The sequence below is a fragment of the Daphnia pulex genome, chromosome 12, assembly GCF_021134715.1.
Source record: "Daphnia pulex isolate KAP4 chromosome 12, ASM2113471v1".
NCBI lineage: Eukaryota > Metazoa > Arthropoda > Branchiopoda > Diplostraca > Daphniidae > Daphnia > Daphnia pulex.
In genome coordinates, this window is record NC_060028.1 from 9,420,035 (window position 1) to 9,440,697 (window position 20,663).

The 20,663-nt window shown below is 42.6% G+C and overlaps 2 protein-coding genes and 1 long non-coding RNA gene across 3 annotated transcripts; 1 reads left to right on the plus strand and 2 right to left on the minus strand.

Annotated features, from left to right (window-relative positions):
• Positions 1-20: 20 nt before the first annotated feature.
• On the minus strand, positions 21-3,196 carry LOC124209086 (rac GTPase-activating protein 1-like). Its single transcript, XM_046606947.1, has 11 exons — positions 3,052-3,196; positions 2,630-2,728; positions 2,368-2,570; positions 1,969-2,295; positions 1,693-1,897; positions 1,396-1,615; positions 1,044-1,317; positions 717-967; positions 517-649; positions 324-448; positions 21-252 (listed from the first exon to the last, which is right to left on the minus strand). Exons 2-11 carry the CDS (start codon positions 2,712-2,714, stop codon positions 201-203), a joined length of 1,875 nt encoding a protein of 624 aa, XP_046462903.1. The 5' UTR covers positions 2,715-2,728; positions 3,052-3,196; the 3' UTR covers positions 21-200.
• A 2,950-nt stretch (positions 3,197-6,146) lies between these two features.
• On the minus strand, positions 6,147-16,101 carry LOC124209098. The gene is made up of 2 exons (XR_006880775.1): positions 15,607-16,101; positions 6,147-7,804 (listed from the first exon to the last, which is right to left on the minus strand). It is a non-coding gene; the product is annotated as an uncharacterized LOC124209098 (long non-coding RNA).
• LOC124209096 (ly6/PLAUR domain-containing protein 6B-like) lies at positions 9,082-20,349 on the plus strand. Its single transcript, XM_046606964.1, has 4 exons — positions 9,082-9,721; positions 14,937-15,017; positions 15,110-15,243; positions 16,101-20,349. The coding sequence occupies exons 1-4, from the start codon at positions 9,592-9,594 to the stop codon at positions 16,311-16,313; spliced, it is 558 nt and encodes a 185-aa protein (XP_046462920.1). The 5' UTR covers positions 9,082-9,591; the 3' UTR covers positions 16,314-20,349.
• Positions 20,350-20,663: the final 314 nt, after the last annotated feature.

Here is a 20,663-nt window from a genome sequence, read left to right on the forward strand (position 1 = left end):
TGATTTTTTTTTGTGTGATATCGAGTGGTGCAAATTTTATTCCACTTAAAACATTTTGGTTTACTTGAGAAAAAAAAAGAAACAAGAGGGAGAGTTCAAATTGATTAAGAAGAGCGAGCAGGTTATAAACAGGTAAGAACTTGACGAATTAACCAACGAAAATTTTAGATACTTCGGAACGCAAAAAGTGATACATGATTTCAGTTCATCATGTTAGGAGATGAGAAGAAAGTAGGACCCCGTTTCACATTTCTAAGAGTTAATAAAAAAATAACATTTAGATCTACAAGAAAAACTATCATTAAAGATGTTTCGGAACTTACTTAGCGATTGTAGCAACTCCTGGATGACGATGTGAACTCACTGGAGTAGATGTGAAAGTTTCGGTCTCCACGTCCACGTAGCGAGCCCAATAATCACTCGGGATGAGCAAGAGCCTCTCCATGGTCTGTAATTGCATAACGACACAAGTATTAGCCCTGCAAATCTGAGATAGGGAAAGGAAAAACTTTTTACCAAGTGCTGTTTCTTAAGCTGCTTGAGCGCCATTTCTGGAAGCGGATCTGGACACGAGTAACCAATTATGGTCGGGCCAAAGATCCTGGCCAAATTGGTAATTGGCATCTTGCATACCTCAGCTTCTGCGACGCTGTTCAAACAAAATCGCAACAATTAAGTTGATGCCAACACAACTTTCAATCCCGCACAAGTTTTACCGTTGAAGGTGAAGAATGACGTATGCTAGAGTGTCTCGATTAGGTTGCGGAAGATCGGGAACGAGCGAGTACACAGTGGTCTGAATATCCATTTCATCGGCAAGTTCGGCGATCCGAACGAAACTGTCCCACAGCGTGTAGGTAATGAGTGGCTCTTTCAGCGAGCGGAAAAACAGCTTCAACGTGCCAGTGACAACGTGAATATCAATTTGAGACAAAGTCGGCTGGCCTTTGCCACGCAAGAGGCGCTCCTGAAATTGAATAAATCAAAGGGCTGTCATTTGGGACTGATCAAATTTGGGGTTCGATTCCTAGTGATGAAATTACCTTCATGTCTTTAATTTCCTTTTCGGAACCGTTGACACGATAGATGCCAACCTCTGTCAATCCGCGGCGCTCAATTTCGTTGACGCAGTGAATGACAATGCCGGGGATCATAGGAGAGATGTTGGGAGCGTAATCAGCAACGGTTCCGACGAATCCCTTATTAGAGGGTGTTTGAACAGTCGGGACGCAAGGCATGGGCATGCGGGACTTGCAATCAACGTGACAAGTTCCTCTACATTCGACACACTTCAAGGCGGGCTTGCCAAATTTAATCCTGCGCAATAAGAGGTTTCACTAATTAAATTAAAGCCCAGCACGTTTCCCAACGCAAAGAAAATACAACACTCCTCACCTGTTGCCACAAGGGAGGCAGTTCTCTGGTTTGATGATGGTTTTCTGGCTGAAGGTGTGCTGGCGCTGATTGATTCGCCCACCAGAAGCCATAGTGCGCAAGTACGCAGTTCCGCCAAGCGTGTGGGTCGAGTGCGCTGAAGCCGACGGATTAGCACTCGGACGGCGGATGGCCACGGGAGTCTTGCCATCTGGAAGTTCCCAAGATGATTCGATCAAATCTAGTTTGTCAACAAACAATTAATTAGCTGTTGTTCCCATTGTTGTGGCCAGGCAATCAAGACAATTTATCTCTTACACTGCGGAGGAGCGTTCGGTAGGATTCCCGGTTCGCTAGAACTGCGCTTTCTTTGGTTTTTAGGTGTTGCATTGCTGATATCGTTTTCCCTGCCCATATCGGGATGGTTTTCAATAATAGATGTGGCTGTGATTGGACCTCCCTTGGATACAGTCACTGTCGTTGTGGCAACCACGCGTTCGTGACCGGACACTTCCATGATATTCTTTAAATGCAAACAAAGAAAAGAGAGTTGGTAACTAATGTCACAGAAACGAGGGAAACTTTGAACTGTACCTCGCGATTAGACGACGCCTTGTATCGTTTCGAGTTGTCGAGATTGTACATTCCTTCCGATGTCCTTTTACCTCGAGGTGCCCGACTGGAACGCATCACTGAGAGCTCGAGTTCTTCCTCTGTGCGTTCAGTGGTCAGGTCGAATGACGCCAAGAGCGAGCCGGTGCTGTTGAGCTCGTTGATTGTGTTTAATCGGTCACCAGGCGAATCGAAATTGCCACGCGAGTAGCGTCCTGTGTTGCTGAGCATCGCCAGCTTTTCACGTGTCTCATCTCGAATATCTTTCTCAGCTGACACGATTTCACGTACAACGTGCAATTGCTTTTCCTGTAAAACAAGTGCAGACGAGACATTGATGGTAAACATTAAAGAGTGATAATAATGTTGCAGATAACATACCAAAGACTTTTTCTCGTCAGACACTTGCTTTCTGACTTTGATCTCATTTTTCAGCAAAACAGTAGCATGGTGGTATTGCAGCTCTAATTTGCCATTCATTTTGTTGACTTCATTCAACTGATTGTGCAGACGTTTGAGCTCTGCTTCAGCTTCGAGCCATTTCTGGCGGCAAGCTTCCTGATTAACGGCAAACTTGAGGAATTCTAAAAAGAAGGAAAGTGTCAAATGCAATGATTGCCACACATTGTCTTGAGCAATTTACCTTTTTCAGAACTGTTGACAAAGTAATTGAAGCCTCTGCACAGGTCATCATACTGAGCCAACACAGATACCTGCTTGGCAGACATGGCTAGGGGAAAACCTAAATAAGAATCCATTAATGTCAATGCCACAACGGGGGACCAGTTTGAAGTTTGGCGAAACAACACATCAACAAATTTTTAATTATACAATTTTCAATAATTAAAACTAAAAATGTTTAAATATCTCAATAAGTTCAATCAAACCCTTAAATAAAATGTTTAAGACTCTTTCTAACTGTTGACAACCAGAAAATAAGACAGTTTGGAACACCACTACAATTGACACTTGTTTGGGTGTGATTTGAAAACCAAAGAAAAGTGACACACAAAATGCTTTAGAAAAAATTTTTAACAGCAAAAAAAAGTAAAAACGTTCACATACCAAAAATAAAACACTCTTAATGATGGAAGACAACAGAAATCCCCGTTGTAATTTGAAGCTTTCTTGTAAAACGGTTCACTTGTGGCTTACAGTTGGCATCCCGACGACGAGTATCGAGGGAAAACGCTTGGATTTTTGAAAATGTTCCGTTGAGGAAGGGTGCGGCGTTGCCGATTTTCCGTATACATGCTCGCCCCTCCCTTAAAATACCCCACCCCCTAGCCTAGTCCACCTGACAACTAGAGAGTAATGGAGCTTACAGCTTAAAGACGTTGGAAAAAAAGGGTGAAGATTTACGACAACAAAAATATACTGGATCGATATGTATAGCGATGGCTCCATATTTATTTTCAATTATTCATAAGAAATATTATTCTCCATGAATAACGATCACGAGTAAACATGACGTTTGCTGCCGCCGGGCATGGATGCGCGGCGGACATGCTCCCGTCTTTAAAAAAAACCCAGAAAAATCCCAAAATGTTGAATATGGAAATGTAAGCAATAAAAGTCAATCGCATTATGGAAATGGGGGATTTGGCAGATATTCCTTCATCCACCACGAGCGCTTTCCATCGTCCAATGAGCCATTAATCGCATTAAATCTACTTTTTCTCCCGTTTATGTCCACCATATTTCTTGACATTCTCGGAATTTCTTTTTTTTTCCCCAAGAAGATATTAGAGACTGCTCATCTGCGAAGCAAAAAAAATATACATAAAATAAACCCAGCAGAGAAACGGTTCTGTATATGCATGAAAGCGATAATGTAGTAGTACAGTAGGAGTCGAGCGAAAGTTTTGCGCGAGCTATATAGCCTCCTCCTCATCCATAACTCGAATAATCCATCATCCAAGACCATAGACACATATACTTTCTCTCTCTTTCTCCATTTCGTCGTCTTATATTCCATCCAGGGCTCTTTTCTCGTTTGAAGTTGGACCAAGCAACTCTACACTATATACTATATATCTCTGACACAGACTCGCCCGGGAGAGTTGGGTTTGGTTGCTGCTGCACACAGTATAGTAGTAGTACTATATACGGCATCAACTCTGAAAGGCGACAGATATTGCTGCCGTGCTGCATGCTTGATGTTGGATTTACACTGTCTACCCTAGACATCTACATTCAAAAGAGCGCATTCGCCTATATGCTGCTAGCTGGTTCAATATTTATTCTGAAGCTTTCAGTCTAGCTATCCTTTTTTATTTCGACTGACTTGATGGAAGTCGCACAGCATCGCACGACTCTTTTTTCTCTTTTTTCGTGTTGAACAAAAGTCATTCAAGAAAAGAATTGCTGCGAACCGCACTCGAAAGAGATCAACACCGCGACGACGGGTTTGAAATATTCAAAAATGATTTTTTGGAAGGAGACTCTCATTTCTCGGCGGGATATCGTGTTGCTGTGTATACACAGCGACTATAACGCCAAAGAGATACACAAGCGAGAGGGTTTTCAATATATGACATTCGAGTCTGGAAAAAAAGGAAGGAAAAGACACGTTGCATTGATGGGGTCACGATCGTCTACAAACCAAAGACGATCCGCATTGTTCTCAAATTGAAAAAGAACGATGGAAACATCATCGCCTGAGATTCTCCCATCCGATTGACGAGGGCAACAACCCTCCCAAACCAAAAAAGGAGAGAAAAATCAGGAAGTTATAGACAGCACATCCGCGTCTGTGTAGATCGATGTTGGGTTTTTGCGTGTCGGATGTGCCAGCAACTCTTCCCGATTCCTCACACAATTCTCTCTGCATTATTTGTGCATAATAAAGATATCGGCTGTTTTACTTTTTTCTATGGGGTTAGCCAGAGTTACAAATCTGAACCTCTCTTGATATCGTCAAAATAAAAGGCCTACAATAAAAGTTCGGTCAAAATGTAATACAAATACATAGGCTTTTCAGGTGGCGCCAATTTCAAATGTCCGTCAAGGATAAAAATTGAATTGAGATAAAATGACGGCGAGTAAAGCTAGGTACTAAATAAATTAGAGCACAACATTCGGATGAAAAAGATGCCAGTGCGTCAACAAAATACACTCTGATGATAATGTGTGCTCTCCATTTTATATACCTCTCCTTTTCATCTGAGATATTATACAAGATTTCCATGAATATGCACAGCCCCCGAAAAAAAATGTGATACACGCATCTAAACATGTGCGTGTGAATGCCACCGTCTCTTTTTTTTACGACTAATGGAAATACACCCGCCCGAATGCTGTTGACATTTACTCCGTCGTGATGACATTTTAATCCGCACCGAGAAAAAATGGCGCACTCTACCCTGAGAACCCTATCATATAGATGTAAGGGGAGAAGAAAAAGAAAGCTCATTTATTTGCACGACGCCAAAGCAAAAGCAGCAACCAATCGATATGTGTATATGCTGGATGAAAAGACTAGGCAACGCTGTTGGCTCCAGCTGCGCTCTCCGCTCTCTCTTGAGAACCAACCACCAAAATGAGAAAATAAGGAGCTGCACAGGAGCTGCTGCTGCTGCTCCACATGAATTGAACAACAAACTCTCTCTCTCTCTCTCTGTGTGTGCCGAGTTGATGATGACGTTGCCCCTATTGTTGTATTCAGGGAGCTTCCAAGTCAGCAAAGTAAAGTGCTGTGTACACACACATAGACACACACAACAACAATATAGATATATATTTACTTGGCCGGAGGGAAAAAAAACTTGAAGGAAATAACTTTGTAAGTTTTTTTTTTCTATTACCAAATCAAATTCAATTGGGAAAAATGATGAAAATAATCGAAACATTTTTTTTTTTCTGGTGGTAGAACCGGAAGTGAGCGGGAGAAAAAGAAGAAGAAAAAAAAATGGTGCAACCGAACGATATTGGAACTGTCGTCGACAACTATTTCTTCGATTCTTCCGGAAGAGTGGACAGGAATTGCTGGCTCGACGGTCGGTGTTATAGCAGCACACACGATGGCAGCTTTGCGCCGTCCCATCCAATGGCAATTTCTATATAAAGCCGTTTCCCGCAACTATCGAATCATTGCTGCTGCTGGCGGTCGCATCACCCAAATGTCGTCCTATTTTATAATAGCCGAAATCCCTTTTTAAAAGTTCAGAAACTTGCGGTGTACATTTTTCAAGGAATCGACAACGAAAGATCTTCTTCCCATTCGATCTAAATATTTGCGTCATCCCTAGAGACGGACGAATGGCATTAAAGAACATATGAAACCGGACCCTGAAAAATATTATAAATCTAAAGAAAAGAGAAATAAAAATAAAAAGAGAGAGATATGTGATCCGGTTAACCAAACATCCGGGACAATAAAGATGACGCCCAAAGCACGACAAAAAAGAAGAAGAAGAAGGAGAAAATTGTGCAGCCACTATAAATAAAGACGAGGGGCCCCTCTCTCTCTCTAGTATAGTCGAGACGGAGACTTGATTGTTCATCACATTTTATATAAGACCAGCAGCAGCAGCAGCTATAGTGTCCAAGTGGGAGCATCATTCAAGAGTGATGGGTCATCCTTCTGCTGTCACACTTAGATCAGATTTCTCCTTGTTGATTGCCTCTCCCCCCGGGGCGGAGAAACAAAAAACAAGACGCGCCAAATACGAAAACCGTAAAAAAATGTTGGCCATTAGACCGGCGCCCTAAATGATCACGTCATCTTAAATAAGGCGGCAATTACAAACCTATCCTATTCCATACTATATATAGCTGGCCAATGAGCAATTCAATTATTTCATTGGCGTTTGAAGTGTGGAGTTAGCGCATTGACTTTTGTCTAGATCCAACACATCAAACAAACAAACGAATCAAAATAGCTGGTAGAGATGAACGTCGTTGCGGTGCGGTCTAACATCAATCGTATACGTACCGCCCCGTCATCACTACTACGGAATCCAAACCCTACGGACAGACTCCAGCGCAACTTTTTCTTTTATTCCGTTTGAAGTTATATGGTCAGGTCCGGTACATACGTCCCGACAATACTTTTTCAAGACAGCGATGCCCGAGCGTCAGCATTGTATAAATAATAGTTCCTCCATGTGTATGCGTGGACTTTTTCTATGTGGCGATCAAAGCGTCTAGGCGTGTTCGGGTTAACTTTTGAAATGACCAGTCAATTCTTATCCATATGTCTTAGCTGATTTAATTCAAACGATTCCGACCTCCCACACAGTCCAACCGCCACTTTCATTTCCCTTTGTCCACCGCACCAGGGGGATATGGAATTCGATGCGGTTGCCATTAACTACAAGAGCAGGTCGTCATCCTCCTATACAACAAGCGTAGGAGTCTAATGTTGTCCGGGAAACGTGAGAACACGGGAAAAGTTGACGTTTTTGCTCAGGTGTATAGGCCGATCTTGGCAACTCCGCCGACGGAAATGATTGGCCCAGCGCCTTATTAGATAGACCTCAGACTCCACCTTTTACATAGGCGATTGATTCTCAAACCGCAAGTGAGAGACTGTCCCGAATTGAAAAATGAATCTGTCGGGTTTCAGACGAATGGAATCTTTAAAGAGTGGGAGCAGAGCTTTCCAATACAAGTTGGGCGACCTTATGCATGTGAGAAGAGGCATCAAGAGATGGAAGAGGGAATCATATAGACGGGCTGATGCATTATTTCTTCCGACAAAGTAGGAAAAGGGGCAGATGTTTGAGATGGCGGGCGTGTGTGTGCCGTGCCAGTTGCAGGACGGCCAAAGTTATTCGGCGAGAGATTGGAGCGAGCCGACACATCCGAGTCGAAACTGTAGAAGAAGAAGAAGCAATTCTCATTAGGGCGTCAAAAGGATCAAGGACAAAATATGTACAAGAAGGAAACAGCAACAGCATATGGTTTGCTGGGCCAACTTCAATAAGACATCAGACAGCAGAGCTGAGAGAGTATAAAAGGCACGCACACACATACAACGTCTTTTATATGCATAGAGAGGTGCTGGCTGGCTTGGCTGCACTTTCAATTACATTCAAAAAGCCCGCGCTCTGCTGGCAACCGTTTAAGAGAGAAAATATACACACCCGGAGCTAAGACAAGAGAGAGTGTTGTGTCAAGCAGCTGTTCAACGTCTCTCTCCTTTTATTTTACTTCCCCAGCACCCGACAGTCTAAATGATATGAGTCGTGGACCATTGATTTTAATTACATCTCGCATCACAGTGCTGGGTGTGTGTTGATGGTGGTGGCGTGAAATGATCTCTTTTGATATGCCAATCAAATTTGTTTGGACCGAAATAGATCCTAGAACAATAAATAGGCGAGAGAGATTCATAACCGTCAGCTTAAGAGCTCCCGCGCTCCTTGGCTCCTATTTTCTTGGCTCGATGTGTACATCCCCTTTTGATTTGATGATTCGTTCAGAAGAAAAAACCGACGGTGTTGGTTGCCGGAAGGAAGGAAAAATAAAAAAAGAGGAAAAAATTGGCAACTAAACAAAATGCTGAGGGAGGGAAGCTGGAAATCGTAAGAAATGGTTAGGATCTATCAAATAATGGGTCCAAGGGATATCACACATATCCCCCCACCCCATCCTATTCGGTTTTTCTAAACACGAAATAGCAACACGGAAAGAAAAAGGTTTGGCAACCGTCGTGGACCGATAAACCTCTTACATGGGGGTTGAGGACTGAAAGGAAAAGTGAAAAAACTAAACGAATGTCGCTGTTCTAAATCGCTAGAAAATGAGATTCCACACCGAAGGGGTTTATACGTACAGCCATTTGACTGATGAGAATTCATCTCGAGAGATTTTATTTGGTGGGGGTTTGGGGGTGTGTTTGGGTGGGATTTTTTGTTTTGTCGCCAGATACGTATAATAATACGGCGGACAAAATAACAGACGGTGATTGGATTCACGCGGGAGGATCACCGAAAAAAGTAGGGGTGGGAATAATGTTGGGCGTAAAAAATAGAATTGAAAAAAAAGGGCGTTCACACGATATGAGTGGCAAGCAGAGCGTCGGCGTCGCGGTGGGGGCCAGCCAGCACACAGCGCGCACACACACACACACAGCACAGCACAGAGTGCGTGGTGTGGCCGGCAGCACAAAAGCCAGCCGGAAGATACGCTCCGATCACCAGTTGGTCGGCGGATGGCGAGTCGGTCGCAACTTACGATTTCTCCGCCGTTCGAAATAATCAAAAAATCCGCCAGCACTTTTCTTCCACTCTTCTCCTTTCGCGTTTCTGTTTGTGTTGACTCTGACTGGACTGGCCCGTTTCCCCTCAAATATCCGCTCTGACATTTCGGGCCCATTTATATTGTGCAGCGTGTCATGTGATGGATACATAGCGCGTGTGAACTGAACCCACCCGTCGATGATGGATTGACAAAATCATCTCGCAATTTCTTCTTCTTCCGAGAAGGCGAAACGAAATATAAACTGCTGCTGCTGCTGCTGTGGAAAGTGGTTTTTCCCGGGCGATATCCTTCTGATTCATCTTCCTTTTTTTACCTCCCTCCGATTTGCGGGATCGACTACGAGGAAATCTTATCGCTCCCCCCGGAAGGGGAAACGAGCCACCGGCCACAGGCATCATGGATCATTGGGCAATATCTCTGATGCTGCTGGCCGCCGTTGCATTTACCGCAATGTCGGCATCGGAGCTCATGTCGATGGAAGACGATAATGTCGGACATCTTTTCGACATCGATGCCCATTCAGACGGTGAGTAGTGATGCGCCTGCCGTTTTTCTTTGAATTTTCGTTTGACCATTCTCCAAATTTAAACGTCATCAATCCAATTTGATCCCGGCGAGAATTCACGTTGTCTGACGGATCGTTAACAAGAAAAAGGTAAAACAAAAAAAAAAGGGATTTTTGAATCTGGCGCCAAATGTGCCTGCAAAATATATATCTTAGCGCGGAAATGGGCGGCAGAGTGCCGTTATTGTGAGAGAGTTCAAAACATCCACATGGGGTGCGATGAATAATGTACAGCGGCACAATGTTCCTATACTCCGTTGCACGATATCCTAGCTTCGTCTGTCACGTCAAAGAGCTTTTAGACGTGATTTGAACGTGTCTCCGGGACTATATATACTTCTTAACGCCACACACATCATTGATGGAAGGAAAAGAAGACACGGAGGATCCTCTTTTCTTTATTTTCTTACATTTTTTCTTTGTTTCTTTTTATTCTATCCCCCCACCCCTCGATCAAAAGAGCAACATGGCTATAAATATTTCTCTATTTGTATTTCAAATCGCTTGGCCTACGCACATCATTCCGGATAGGACCGAAAGGGAGGGTGGAATCGAAAATGGATGGGACGGGACACGGCAAAGAAAAAGGGGAGAGATATTATTCGAAACAAAACACAAACAGGGAGCGCTTCCTCACGCAGAGAGAGAGAGAGAGAGAGTTCACTATCAAAATATATCAACATAGACACCCAGACAAATAATGCATAAAATACTCGTAGAGAGCACCACCATATCAAAGACTATGGAAAAGAAAAAGAAAAGTAAAAAGATCACTCACGGCTCAGCGGAGTGCAAAGTTTTTTCAAACGCGGAAAATATTACATTTCGGAATATAAGGCGAGGGCAGGGAAAATGAGTTTCAACACAATATTATATAATAAACTCAACCATTTCTGAGCTATATAGTAGGAAATAAAACAAGAAGGGGAGATCAATTTGGTTTCTCGGTTAAAAATTAATGAACGACCCGTGCGCGGTCTATTTGAAACCAAATTACCAAAAAAGGGCGGGGCTATTCCCGCCCGGTCGATAGGGACGCACAAAAAAGGAAGGGGGAGGGATGTTACCATCAGGCAATTAACCGGTTAATAATGATTGATTCGTTTGACTTGATAGCAATAAATATACGGGTGGCCCAGATCCATAAATACAATGTCATCTCTCTCTCTCTACAGTCTTACAATTCTATAGAGCCCAACAGACGCGATGAAAACTCGTAATAATCGGATGGAAAAAGAAAATGGTAACGACGCCAATCAGCGGCGCCCATTTAAAAAACAAAAAAGGGCGAAAATCCTTTCCTTTCTCAGATTGATTTCTTTTTGTCTTTGACTGGAAATAAAAAGAAAAAAGACAATTACGTCACTACAAAAGAGTTGAAAGACAAGAGTCAAATAAGGACGAGGATGATGATGATCAAGAATTCCATCCCACGCGCATTTTCAAATGCATAGAATGGACGATTTACATTTGAAAAGAAAGAAAAAAAGGGGGAGCTTTTGGGAACAAGCGTGTTCATTAACAGTTGTATACCGGAGATATACCCCTACCAGCTCACAGTGCTCGCACACAATGTGATGACTCAAATGTAATAAAAGGTAAGTTGACGTCATCTTTCTCATGATCGATTTCGAATGGCGTCTATACAGGAAAAATTAAAAAAGTTGGTTATGAAAAGGGAAAAAAACGCGGGAAGACAAAATTTCAAAAAGATCGTTGGATGGGTGTGTCGGTTTTGGCCGTTCCCCCCGATCACCCACACAAGACGTCATTAATCCGCCCCCGTTTCAAATTTAATTTCCTTATGATTAGACGATGCTGATGAAACGACATGGTTAAGACAGGAGCTCGGCAAATCCGTTTGAAAATGATTTAAGCAGTGCGCTGTACGCGCATCTATCGCTCATCGATTTTGTCGTCGTCGTCGTCAAGACTTTAGTGTGTCCCTTTTATTTCCACACTTTGTCGAGTATAGACGAGAGAGAGGGTGGGGCTCAGTGATTGCCTTCCAAGTTTCTCCCCACTCACTTCCTCTCCTTATTCAACACACTACAGACTCCTCCTTTCCCAAGTTTTTCCCTTTTTTTGGATTCCGTGTAAAAGCCCAACAAGATGCGAAGAGAAATCTGTACATAGGCCTCCCACCCTCTTATTTAAAAAAAAAAAAAGTTTTATTTTTTCTTTGGCTGTGTGTACAGGAAAGAGTTTCGGTACACACAAGTCCCGCTGGGCCGTATAATCCGGAAAAAACTAAAGTGCTAGTGATGGCCCGTCTCCGACCTCCAACACCCTCCCCGAAAAAACAATACGGACGGTCTTGCGTGTGTATAGACTTGAGAGAGGCAAACACACACATAACTGTTGTAGTATGTGTGCCAAGAGGAGAGAGAGAGAGCTATTAGTAACTGTGTTTTGCCACACATTAATATCAAGACCTATAATAATGATAACCTCTTCCATCTTCTTGAACGTCAATATCATTTCCCCCCGCCGCCGCCGCCCGTCTATTCTGCGCTCATCACCCACCCACCCACTTGCAGCACAAGACAATGCAAGAGATGATGATGACAATACGACATCTGATTGCTTTTTCCATCCCCCATTTTTTATTCTCCATCGACCCCAAATGTTATATAACATCTTGTAGGAATATGATTATTACATCGACAGCACAAGTTTTTCAAATGTTTTCTACACACACAATTCTAGGCTAGACTATAGACTATAAAGTAACTTGAGAATAGTGTGCAGATTGCTCTCCGGAGCGAATCATTTTCATCAAGAAAGACACCAACGTTTTCTGTGTATAGTTCTTCTTTTTTTAGTTTTTCTCCTTTAGTCCCCCCACACACACACAGTTTCATCATTTCCCTCAGCTCATCTTGGAGCTTGGCAGGATCGTTATATTCAGCGCAGACGAGTCTGAGACGGACGGACGGATGGATGGAAGGTTCTCGTGGGAGGGAGGATTGATGAACGAGTGAAAGTCAAGCTGGGCTCTACATATTATTATTATTATAGACGTTGGACTAGAACAGCAGAGCAGAGCAGAGCGGAGCAGAGAGAATATGGTCGAGTAGGTCCCGGGGATCTGTGTGTGTGGAGGGAGGAGAAAACCCATCATCATCACGACGTCTATATGTGCATAGTGTATCAAAAACCAGGAGCGAGGAGTCTTTTGTCTGAGACGCTGATGGATCCAGTCAAGAACATGGCAGCCAAAGCACAACACACACATCGGCTAGATGGGCCAACATATGAATGTACACCAATTGTGTGTGTGTGTGTGTGTCCCGCTTCATTTTGAACGGGAGACTTTCTCTCCATTGGCAGCCGGACTGGCATGTGTGTGCATATAATAATGGCCTGTGGTGTAGTAGTAGTATAGTAGTATCCTATACCAGACGACGGCCCCACCCACCCATTGTATAGTGGTGGCTTTTCAATGGACATCGTCAGAGCTGTATTGTTAATATCTAACTACAGGAATATTATATATGTGTATGCATATGTTTTGTGTGTGTGTGTGTAAGGAAATTCGGCGGAGGGTCGGAAAGCGGATGGCCGCGATCTTTTCCACACGGTTGCCACTAGGTCCCTCCCTTTTTTTTTGGTAAGAGCAGACAGGGCCAGCAGCAGCACACAACGATCAATAAGATGTTCAATTCAACACTATTGACACACTGTACAGCTCTCCCATCCCAAGAAAAATATGGACGGATGGGCTTATGGTTGCGCTGGACAGGCGTAACTGACCGGCTAATAGCTCTTGATTCGCTTCTAACGGAAGGAGGAAAAGGAGAGGACAAAATGTCTAGGGGAGCTGGCCATCATACGGCAGGCTAAACACGTAACCGCTGCTGATGCTCGGTCGTCCGTAGAAAATGTATTTCGGTGACGCAACTTTTTTTTTCCCAGACCAAAAATTGGTTAGACTAACAAAGACAATTTCCCGGCCGCCCCCGAATTTTGATTGGCCCCCCAAAAGAATGTTTGACTTAAAGATTAGCTCTATAGGAATCCTTTCCGAAATTGTACAAGTTGAAAAACAAATATCTAACCGGACTATGTACGAATGCCAGGGTCTTCGTCGAATAGCCACACGTTGGGAATCAAACTCGTAAAATTTTAAAGAAGATAAGAAAATAAGACTTGGACGAAAGAGGCCGTATAAAGTGTAAGAAGGGGCCCAGTATAAAGTGGATTGTAAATGGCCAAGGAGAAAGAAGAAGAATCCCCCAAGTTTATGGGGTAGCAGAGAGAGAGAGACCGAGAGAGATCAAACACACGAAATGGTGAAGAGGGTCCTGGACAGAAAAAAAAAAGATCCGCCTGTGTGTGCGGACGGACGGACGGGGTTGAAATAATCCGCTCTGGGATCACGACACGACGACAGCGGTGATCTTTTTCGATCGATCAATCGGAACAAAAATGTTTTTAGATGTCGGTCCCTCCCTCTCTTTTTAGATTTTTCCTGGCTCGTATATATTGAACGAATGGCCCAGGCTCCTATTTTTATTCACGAAATAAAACTCGAACGAGAAAAAGAAAAGAGAAAAACCTTATTTCACTATTTAATCTCGACCGTCTGAACTGCTAGAGTGGCCCTGGAGATTTCAAAAGTGGGAGGGCCAGTGCTGGGCAAACATCTCTGGACTGGGCCAAGCTCGGCGGAAGGGAGGTACGCGGACGAGCGACTGAAAGTGCAAAAGATGATGGAGTCACGCAGCTGGAGGGGAGAGAGAGACAAGTCAAGGACTTTTGACTGTCGACGCAAGTGAAAGCTTCGCGGGAGAGGTCCAGGGAGCAAAGAGAGAGCTAGAAAGTGTTGTCAATTATCTCGGACTAGTACAGTCCAGTCACGGTTAACTGGGTTTCAAATCACGCGGACGGACAGAGCGAACGGTCGGGAGTATAGCGCATATCTACGGTGGCCGATGGGAGGTCGGGGGGGGGGGGGGTCGTTGTGACGTTGATTATGAAAGAGACAATGATGGACGAGTCGACCGCAACGTCGACCGATGGAAATGCTCGGTGCGTGATCAAATTGAATGGGAATAATGGAACACTATTGGGAATCTAATTAACCGCGAAGCCAACTCCCCCCCCCCCCCTCTCTTCCGTAGTCCCGACATGATCCATTACAATTTGGGGCTTTTTGTATTTTATTCAACAGAGATGGCCTGCTACTATTGCATCAACGTGACCAGCAACGAAATTTGCAACCGCTACGCCATCGAACGGCCCTGCCCAACAGGTTAGTCTGAAACAAATCGAATCACAATTATGCAATTATACACGTTGACGGGAGGAGGAGCGAAAATAATGAGCGGGAAATTATTCCGACAGATTTGACCGTCTGCCACACACATCACGTGATGGACGACCGGGGCAAAACGCTGGCAGTCACGAAAACGTGCGCCACACCGCGGACATGTTTCTCGCAGGTCGGATGCCGTCGCGATAAGACAACCAATCAAACGGTAAGACTACTTTTGAATCAAACAAACAAGAAAAAAGTCAATTTCTTGTTTTGTTTTTAACTTTTTTCGTAAAACAACAAGATGGAGATTGCCTGTGTACACTGGCACTTCAAAAAAAAAAAAAAGTCCCCGACTGTTTTTTCGTTTGTCTCTTTTTATTTCCTCGGAAACCGCCGCTCGATTTTTATTGATCCATTCCATCCACCCCACCCGTCTCCTTTTCTTTCACAAATATTTTAGTTACCAGATTTTTCCATCCCATCATTTCTCTGTGCCAAGCCATTCGTATGGGACGTCACGCTAACTTGGGTTGGCAAGCTATAACGCCAAACAGTTGAATAATGAAATGAATCGACGACTTACCGAAATTGATTCTTGGGAAATCTCGATGGGCACAAAAGAACCTAACAAATTCCCGTGCACTTGACATCATACAAAATTCACTTTGAAATTGTCATTTGAAAAAGAACTAACCGAAAAGTAACACGACGTAGAGAGAAAACGCACCTGTTCAGACTTGTCCCTGAGGTCGACTAACTGTCAGTATCGACTTTTTTCTGTCAGGTAATAAAGAGGGGGAAGGGTCTAGAAAAAGTAAAACCCGACATCATTGTTAATTGATTTATCTTAAAATAGTTAGAGACTGTAATATTAATAAAACCGCCCCCTAGTATAGTGTGACGTCCGATACTGCTGCGGGCGCAATATCCATCAAACATTCCGGCGCATTCCAGCGCGAGCTCGTGTTTCGTGATTGGATTGTGAACGATGCTACTAATATAATCGTGTAGCCTGGGAAGCAAATTGTCTACATACTTTGGCATGTGTCTGTCTCTCCTATTACTTTGCTCTTGTAGGTATGCGTGAATTGCTGCGATTTGAGTTACTGCAACGAAGAGGTGGCGTTCAACGTGAGCGCCGCCGTTTTCCATCGCTCAAACGACGACGGGACAGCGGCTTTTTCATCTGCCACTCACGGACTTATTGGATGCAACTGGACGACGACGACGGCGGCGGCCATCGTCATTCTCGGCTTACTCACCTTCTTGTCAGCTTCGACAACAATTTGAAAAAAACAGGATCGCCGATCGTGTCGACAAATATCCCGACAAGCCAAAATTCCATATCAGGACGTTTGAAAAATAATCTAAAAAAAAACCAGCGGGAAATTTCAAATTTGTTTTTCCATTATTTTTGTTACATCGGGAGGGAAAATAATAAATATTGAAGCTTTCACTGTCGGGGGTTTATATCTTCCCTCAACTTTTGCAAGAGAAAAATAAAAACAAAAAATAAAATATAAAGGGGGGAAAACTGTTGAAGGATCGTGGACCCCCTCCGCCGACACGATAAGACCCTAGCGGCACTCGTCGTGCCTTATCACCCGTCGTGCAGTTATAACACGGCAGACAAATGTCAAGAAAAAAGAAAACAGAAAATATAAAACAAAACGTCGAGCTACTGGGTACAAACCATATATTATACAAGTGTTTGATGAGGCGCGAGATTTGAACACGCTTCAAGACCCCACTCTTCCTCCTTCGTCTATATTCTCTCTACCCCCCTCCACCCCCTTTTATTTTCTCTCACTCTCACAAACAGTCACCTCACGCTTCAGCAGCCACTTGAGTTGATCTCAAGTTTTCTCGTACCCCCCACACAGCCGCCTGTCGTCGGCCACGCCCTTTGTATACTTTATTATATCGCTCCTTCATCATCCCCGCCAATGTGACGCTATTCATTTTCACGCCTATAGCAGCTGCAAAAGTGCTCCTGACGGCACTCGCAATTGAATTCACTTTCACTCATGTAAATCTCGAGGAGAAAGAGAAGAAAAATTGGGAAATTGTTCCGTCACTTACATTTGATTACACACACACACACCGTGAAAGAAGAATGGTTTGCCGCTCCTGTTTCACTGTTCTGGACATTGCAACACACTCAAAGGAGCCGGAAAATGTCGGGAGAGAGAAATAAAATAAAAAGGCCGGGATCGATAAACTACACTTTGATTTCTTTTCAATTCAATTTTGGGAAAATCCCATCAGGAATGGAAAGGAGGTCCCGGAGGATGGACGGTCAAATGTCAAACCAAATAATAAAGAAAAGAAAAGAACGAAATAAAAAACGACCGAATTTTCCCTCCCGAGCTCATGTCTGACACAAAACACACACAACTGTGGCGGCCCGGCAACCATGCCGATGAAACTCACCGTGATTGGTTTGTGTGTGTGTTCCTCCCTCGAGAGATTGTTTTCTTTTTTTACCCGACATTGAAAGTGAATTGCGCAAGCATCAAATATTTAACATCTGCCAATCGGGGAGGAGACATCATTGAAAAGAAATAAAAAGTAGAACAAACACACGACACGAAAGTTAGACAGGCAAGACACGCGATCAAATATAGACGGAAAAACATAGTCCCCAATCCGGCGGTAGTTATGACGCAACTCAACCTTTTCTGGATTATGATTTAGTTGGCAGATTTCTATATAATATAACCTCAGCCCTTTTTTCTAAGCGAAAAAAAGGAAAAACGTGTTTGACGTGTCCGATGAATGTGATGCTGTAAATGCTCTCCCATCGCAACGATGGCCCCCCCCCCCCAAAAAAAAAGTGTTTTTAAAACTGACGATATAATTGTAATTCTTTATGACCATGTTTGATTGAAATATGTGTGAATTTTCTTTTTCTTTTTTGTATTTGAATACAAGAGGGAATAAAATTTTGCGAAAAAGAGAGACCTGTCCGAGTAGTGATATAATTTATGTATATGTATAATAATGATAATAATAATAATAATAATGTGGAGATATTATTATATAAAAAGGAGAGAAATCGTACAAGTAGAAGAAGATGAAAGGAAAGCCAAAATATGAAGAAGAAGAAGAAGAAAAGGAGAGAAGAAGAAGAGGAAGAAGAAGAGGAAAGACAACATGAAAGAGAGGGCGAGAAATTTTTTCAATTTTTAATTTTAGTTAGTAGTATAGTATAGTAGTAGTAGGATAGTGTCGTGGAACAGGAGTGTTTTCTGCGTGAGTGTTATGTGTGGAGAGGGAGGATGGAGGAGGAAGGAAGGAAATTGCCCGAGTCGTCAAATTAAACTCGTCCGCAGGATTTGAGGATCTCTCTCACGCGTGAATTATTGTTGACAGTCGGGAGACAAATGTTGACGATTTCACGACAGAGTAAAATTGGGTGGGTAAATACATTATAAGGACAGTGTGTGTTGACGTGGCAGGGATTTTTTCGGAGCTGATTTGTTTGGTTTTCTTGGTTAGAAATGGAGGAAACAGACAGACAGAATCAATAGTAAAACTCGATCAAAATTACAGTATTATCTGGAGGGCAACAAGTATTGTCTTTGTTATTGGTTACAAGTTGTTTAATGTGGTTTTTTGGTTTTCAAATTTCGCCTAAAGAGAGAGAGAAAGAACCGCAGCCAAACCCGATATTATTATTATTTTAATAAGAACTCTCACGACCGCAAAGAAGTTGGGTAAAAAGGGTGGTAGTTGGGGTTGGTGATGTCATTCATTCATTTTGTTATAGTTAGAAGAGGAAAATGTTATATCATCACAAATAACGACGACAATAATGAATATTACGATAGGATTGGAGCAATGTTGCTGAACAGTTTGAGTCGATACAAGTGTGAAAGAGTTTTCAATTCGAAATGGAAGCAGCAGAATTTAAACTAATGGAAACCGTCGATGCATAATAATAAAAGAAGAGCCCGAAAGAAAAACAAAAACTGAATGGGGTTTCCCTTTTTCAATCGATGAGGTATAATAATAATAATAATAATTCGTGAAAAGAATTAAAAAATTTGCGAGGAAATGTTTTGGGAGGGGCTCTGTTATTTTTTAGCAGCAATCGATATCTTATTATTATTATTTACTTTTTACTCTTTTTTTAAAAAATAGAAAACAAATTTCTCCTCCCGTTTTTCCCATTTCCTTCTTCTTCTTCTTCCTTCATTCAATAATATATATTTACACGTTAGGCTGTTGGAAAGTACCCTTTCTCTTCTGGACAGCTGACGGATTTCGCAGCTATTTTGTTTTCGTTTGTAATCGACGCAATCTGATGAAATCCGGAACTGGAAGGGAGACGAACAATCAATTTTCTTTGTGATTTGATTTTTTTTTTACAGAATGATGGAGAAAGAAAAAAAAACAAGCCACACCCTGTCAGAAGAGAACAAGAAGAACAAGACGAGAAAAAGGAGAGAGCATTTGGATCCCCCCAACAAACTGCGGAGAAATTGAATTTGAATGAGGTGTGTGTGTGACGCAGGAGAGACAAACTGGGAGGGAAAAGTAGAGAAAGATAGATAGGAAAAAATGACACTCACACAACCAACGTGAAATATTTTTTGGAGAAAAACTCAAAAATAAAATAAAAATTAATTTGAAAATGTTTCGCGCGCAAACACAAAAAAAAACATCACAGACTAGATGACATTTGAAAATAGGGACTCTCCCTCGACTATATAACTTTTCCTTCTCTCTCTCTTTTTTTTCTTTTGACACTCAAAGACAGACATACATAAGTATATATATATATATGGTACTGATTTGATTGAAAAAAAAACGCCGAGGAGTCACAGGGGATTTGAAACCGGGTTTGATATTTTTGTTGTAAGGGAAAAGAAGAAAGAATTCGAAAATTCCACTTGACTAAAAGAACTAGCGAAATGTAGTAGCACACGTGAAATTGAGTACGAAACGTCGTCCCGTATTTTTTTGTCTCTATGTACAACAAATGCGTCCAACCAATCACCGCCGTCGATCCAACCACCGACCGACAGCCAATTTTTTAAAAATACGTTCACATCATTTTACACGTCATTTAGGTTAGATACAACACGGGGTTGGGGTTTCTTTCTTTTTTGAACTACCGTCAACGCTATACACACAAACCGTGTATAAGATTTGATCGAAGTTTGATTGATTCGCAAGATTTTTTTTCTTTTCTTCAGAAAGAAAAATTGAAAACGGAAAACCAAAAAAATAGATCAGGGTAGGCCAAAATGAATTCCTTTTTTTGTTGTCGATGCCATTTGTTCTTGAAGGAATGTGACTGAATCCAGTTGGAGGGGGGGGGGAAATAAATCGGTTGCACGAAAATTGGGGGACAAAACAGAAGAATCCGAGTTTTGTTTCCAGTGTTGGGTTGCACGGGGGTGTGCGGATGTGTGTGTGTGGGGGGGAGAAAATCAATTGTAGTGTGTTATATCCCCCAGATGGAATAAGGTGGGCACCAGCAGTATAAAAGGGAAGAAAGAATCAACTACGTAAAGAAAAGAAGAAGAAGAAGAAGGAAATATCGATCGGCATATTCATTTGGGACACCGCCCCCGTGCAGCGCACACAATCCAATGAAATATGAACCGACGCTTTATTGTAGTTACTGGA

What these genes read in the sequence shown, in the direction of transcription:
- LOC124209086 (XM_046606947.1), bottom strand. Translation starts at nt 2,714, where the DNA reads ATGTCTGCCAAGCAGGTATCTGTGTTGGCTCAGTATGATGACCTGTGC. An exon ending in TGTCAACAGTTCTGAAAAAG is followed by an intron (nt 2,571 to 2,629) that starts GTAAATTGCTCA and finishes CCTTCTTTTTAG; the next exon opens with AATTCCTCAAGTTTGCCGTT. An exon ending in AGGCGTCGTCTAATCGCGAG is followed by an intron (nt 1,898 to 1,968) that starts GTACAGTTCAAA and finishes TTGCATTTAAAG; the next exon opens with AATATCATGGAAGTGTCCGG.
- LOC124209096 (XM_046606964.1), top strand. Translation starts at nt 9,592, where the DNA reads ATGGATCATTGGGCAATATCTCTGATGCTGCTGGCCGCCGTTGCATTT. An exon ending in CGAACGGCCCTGCCCAACAG is followed by an intron (nt 15,018 to 15,109) that starts GTTAGTCTGAAA and finishes TTATTCCGACAG; the next exon opens with ATTTGACCGTCTGCCACACA. An exon ending in ATAAGACAACCAATCAAACG is followed by an intron (nt 15,244 to 16,100) that starts GTAAGACTACTT and finishes TTGCTCTTGTAG; the next exon opens with GTATGCGTGAATTGCTGCGA.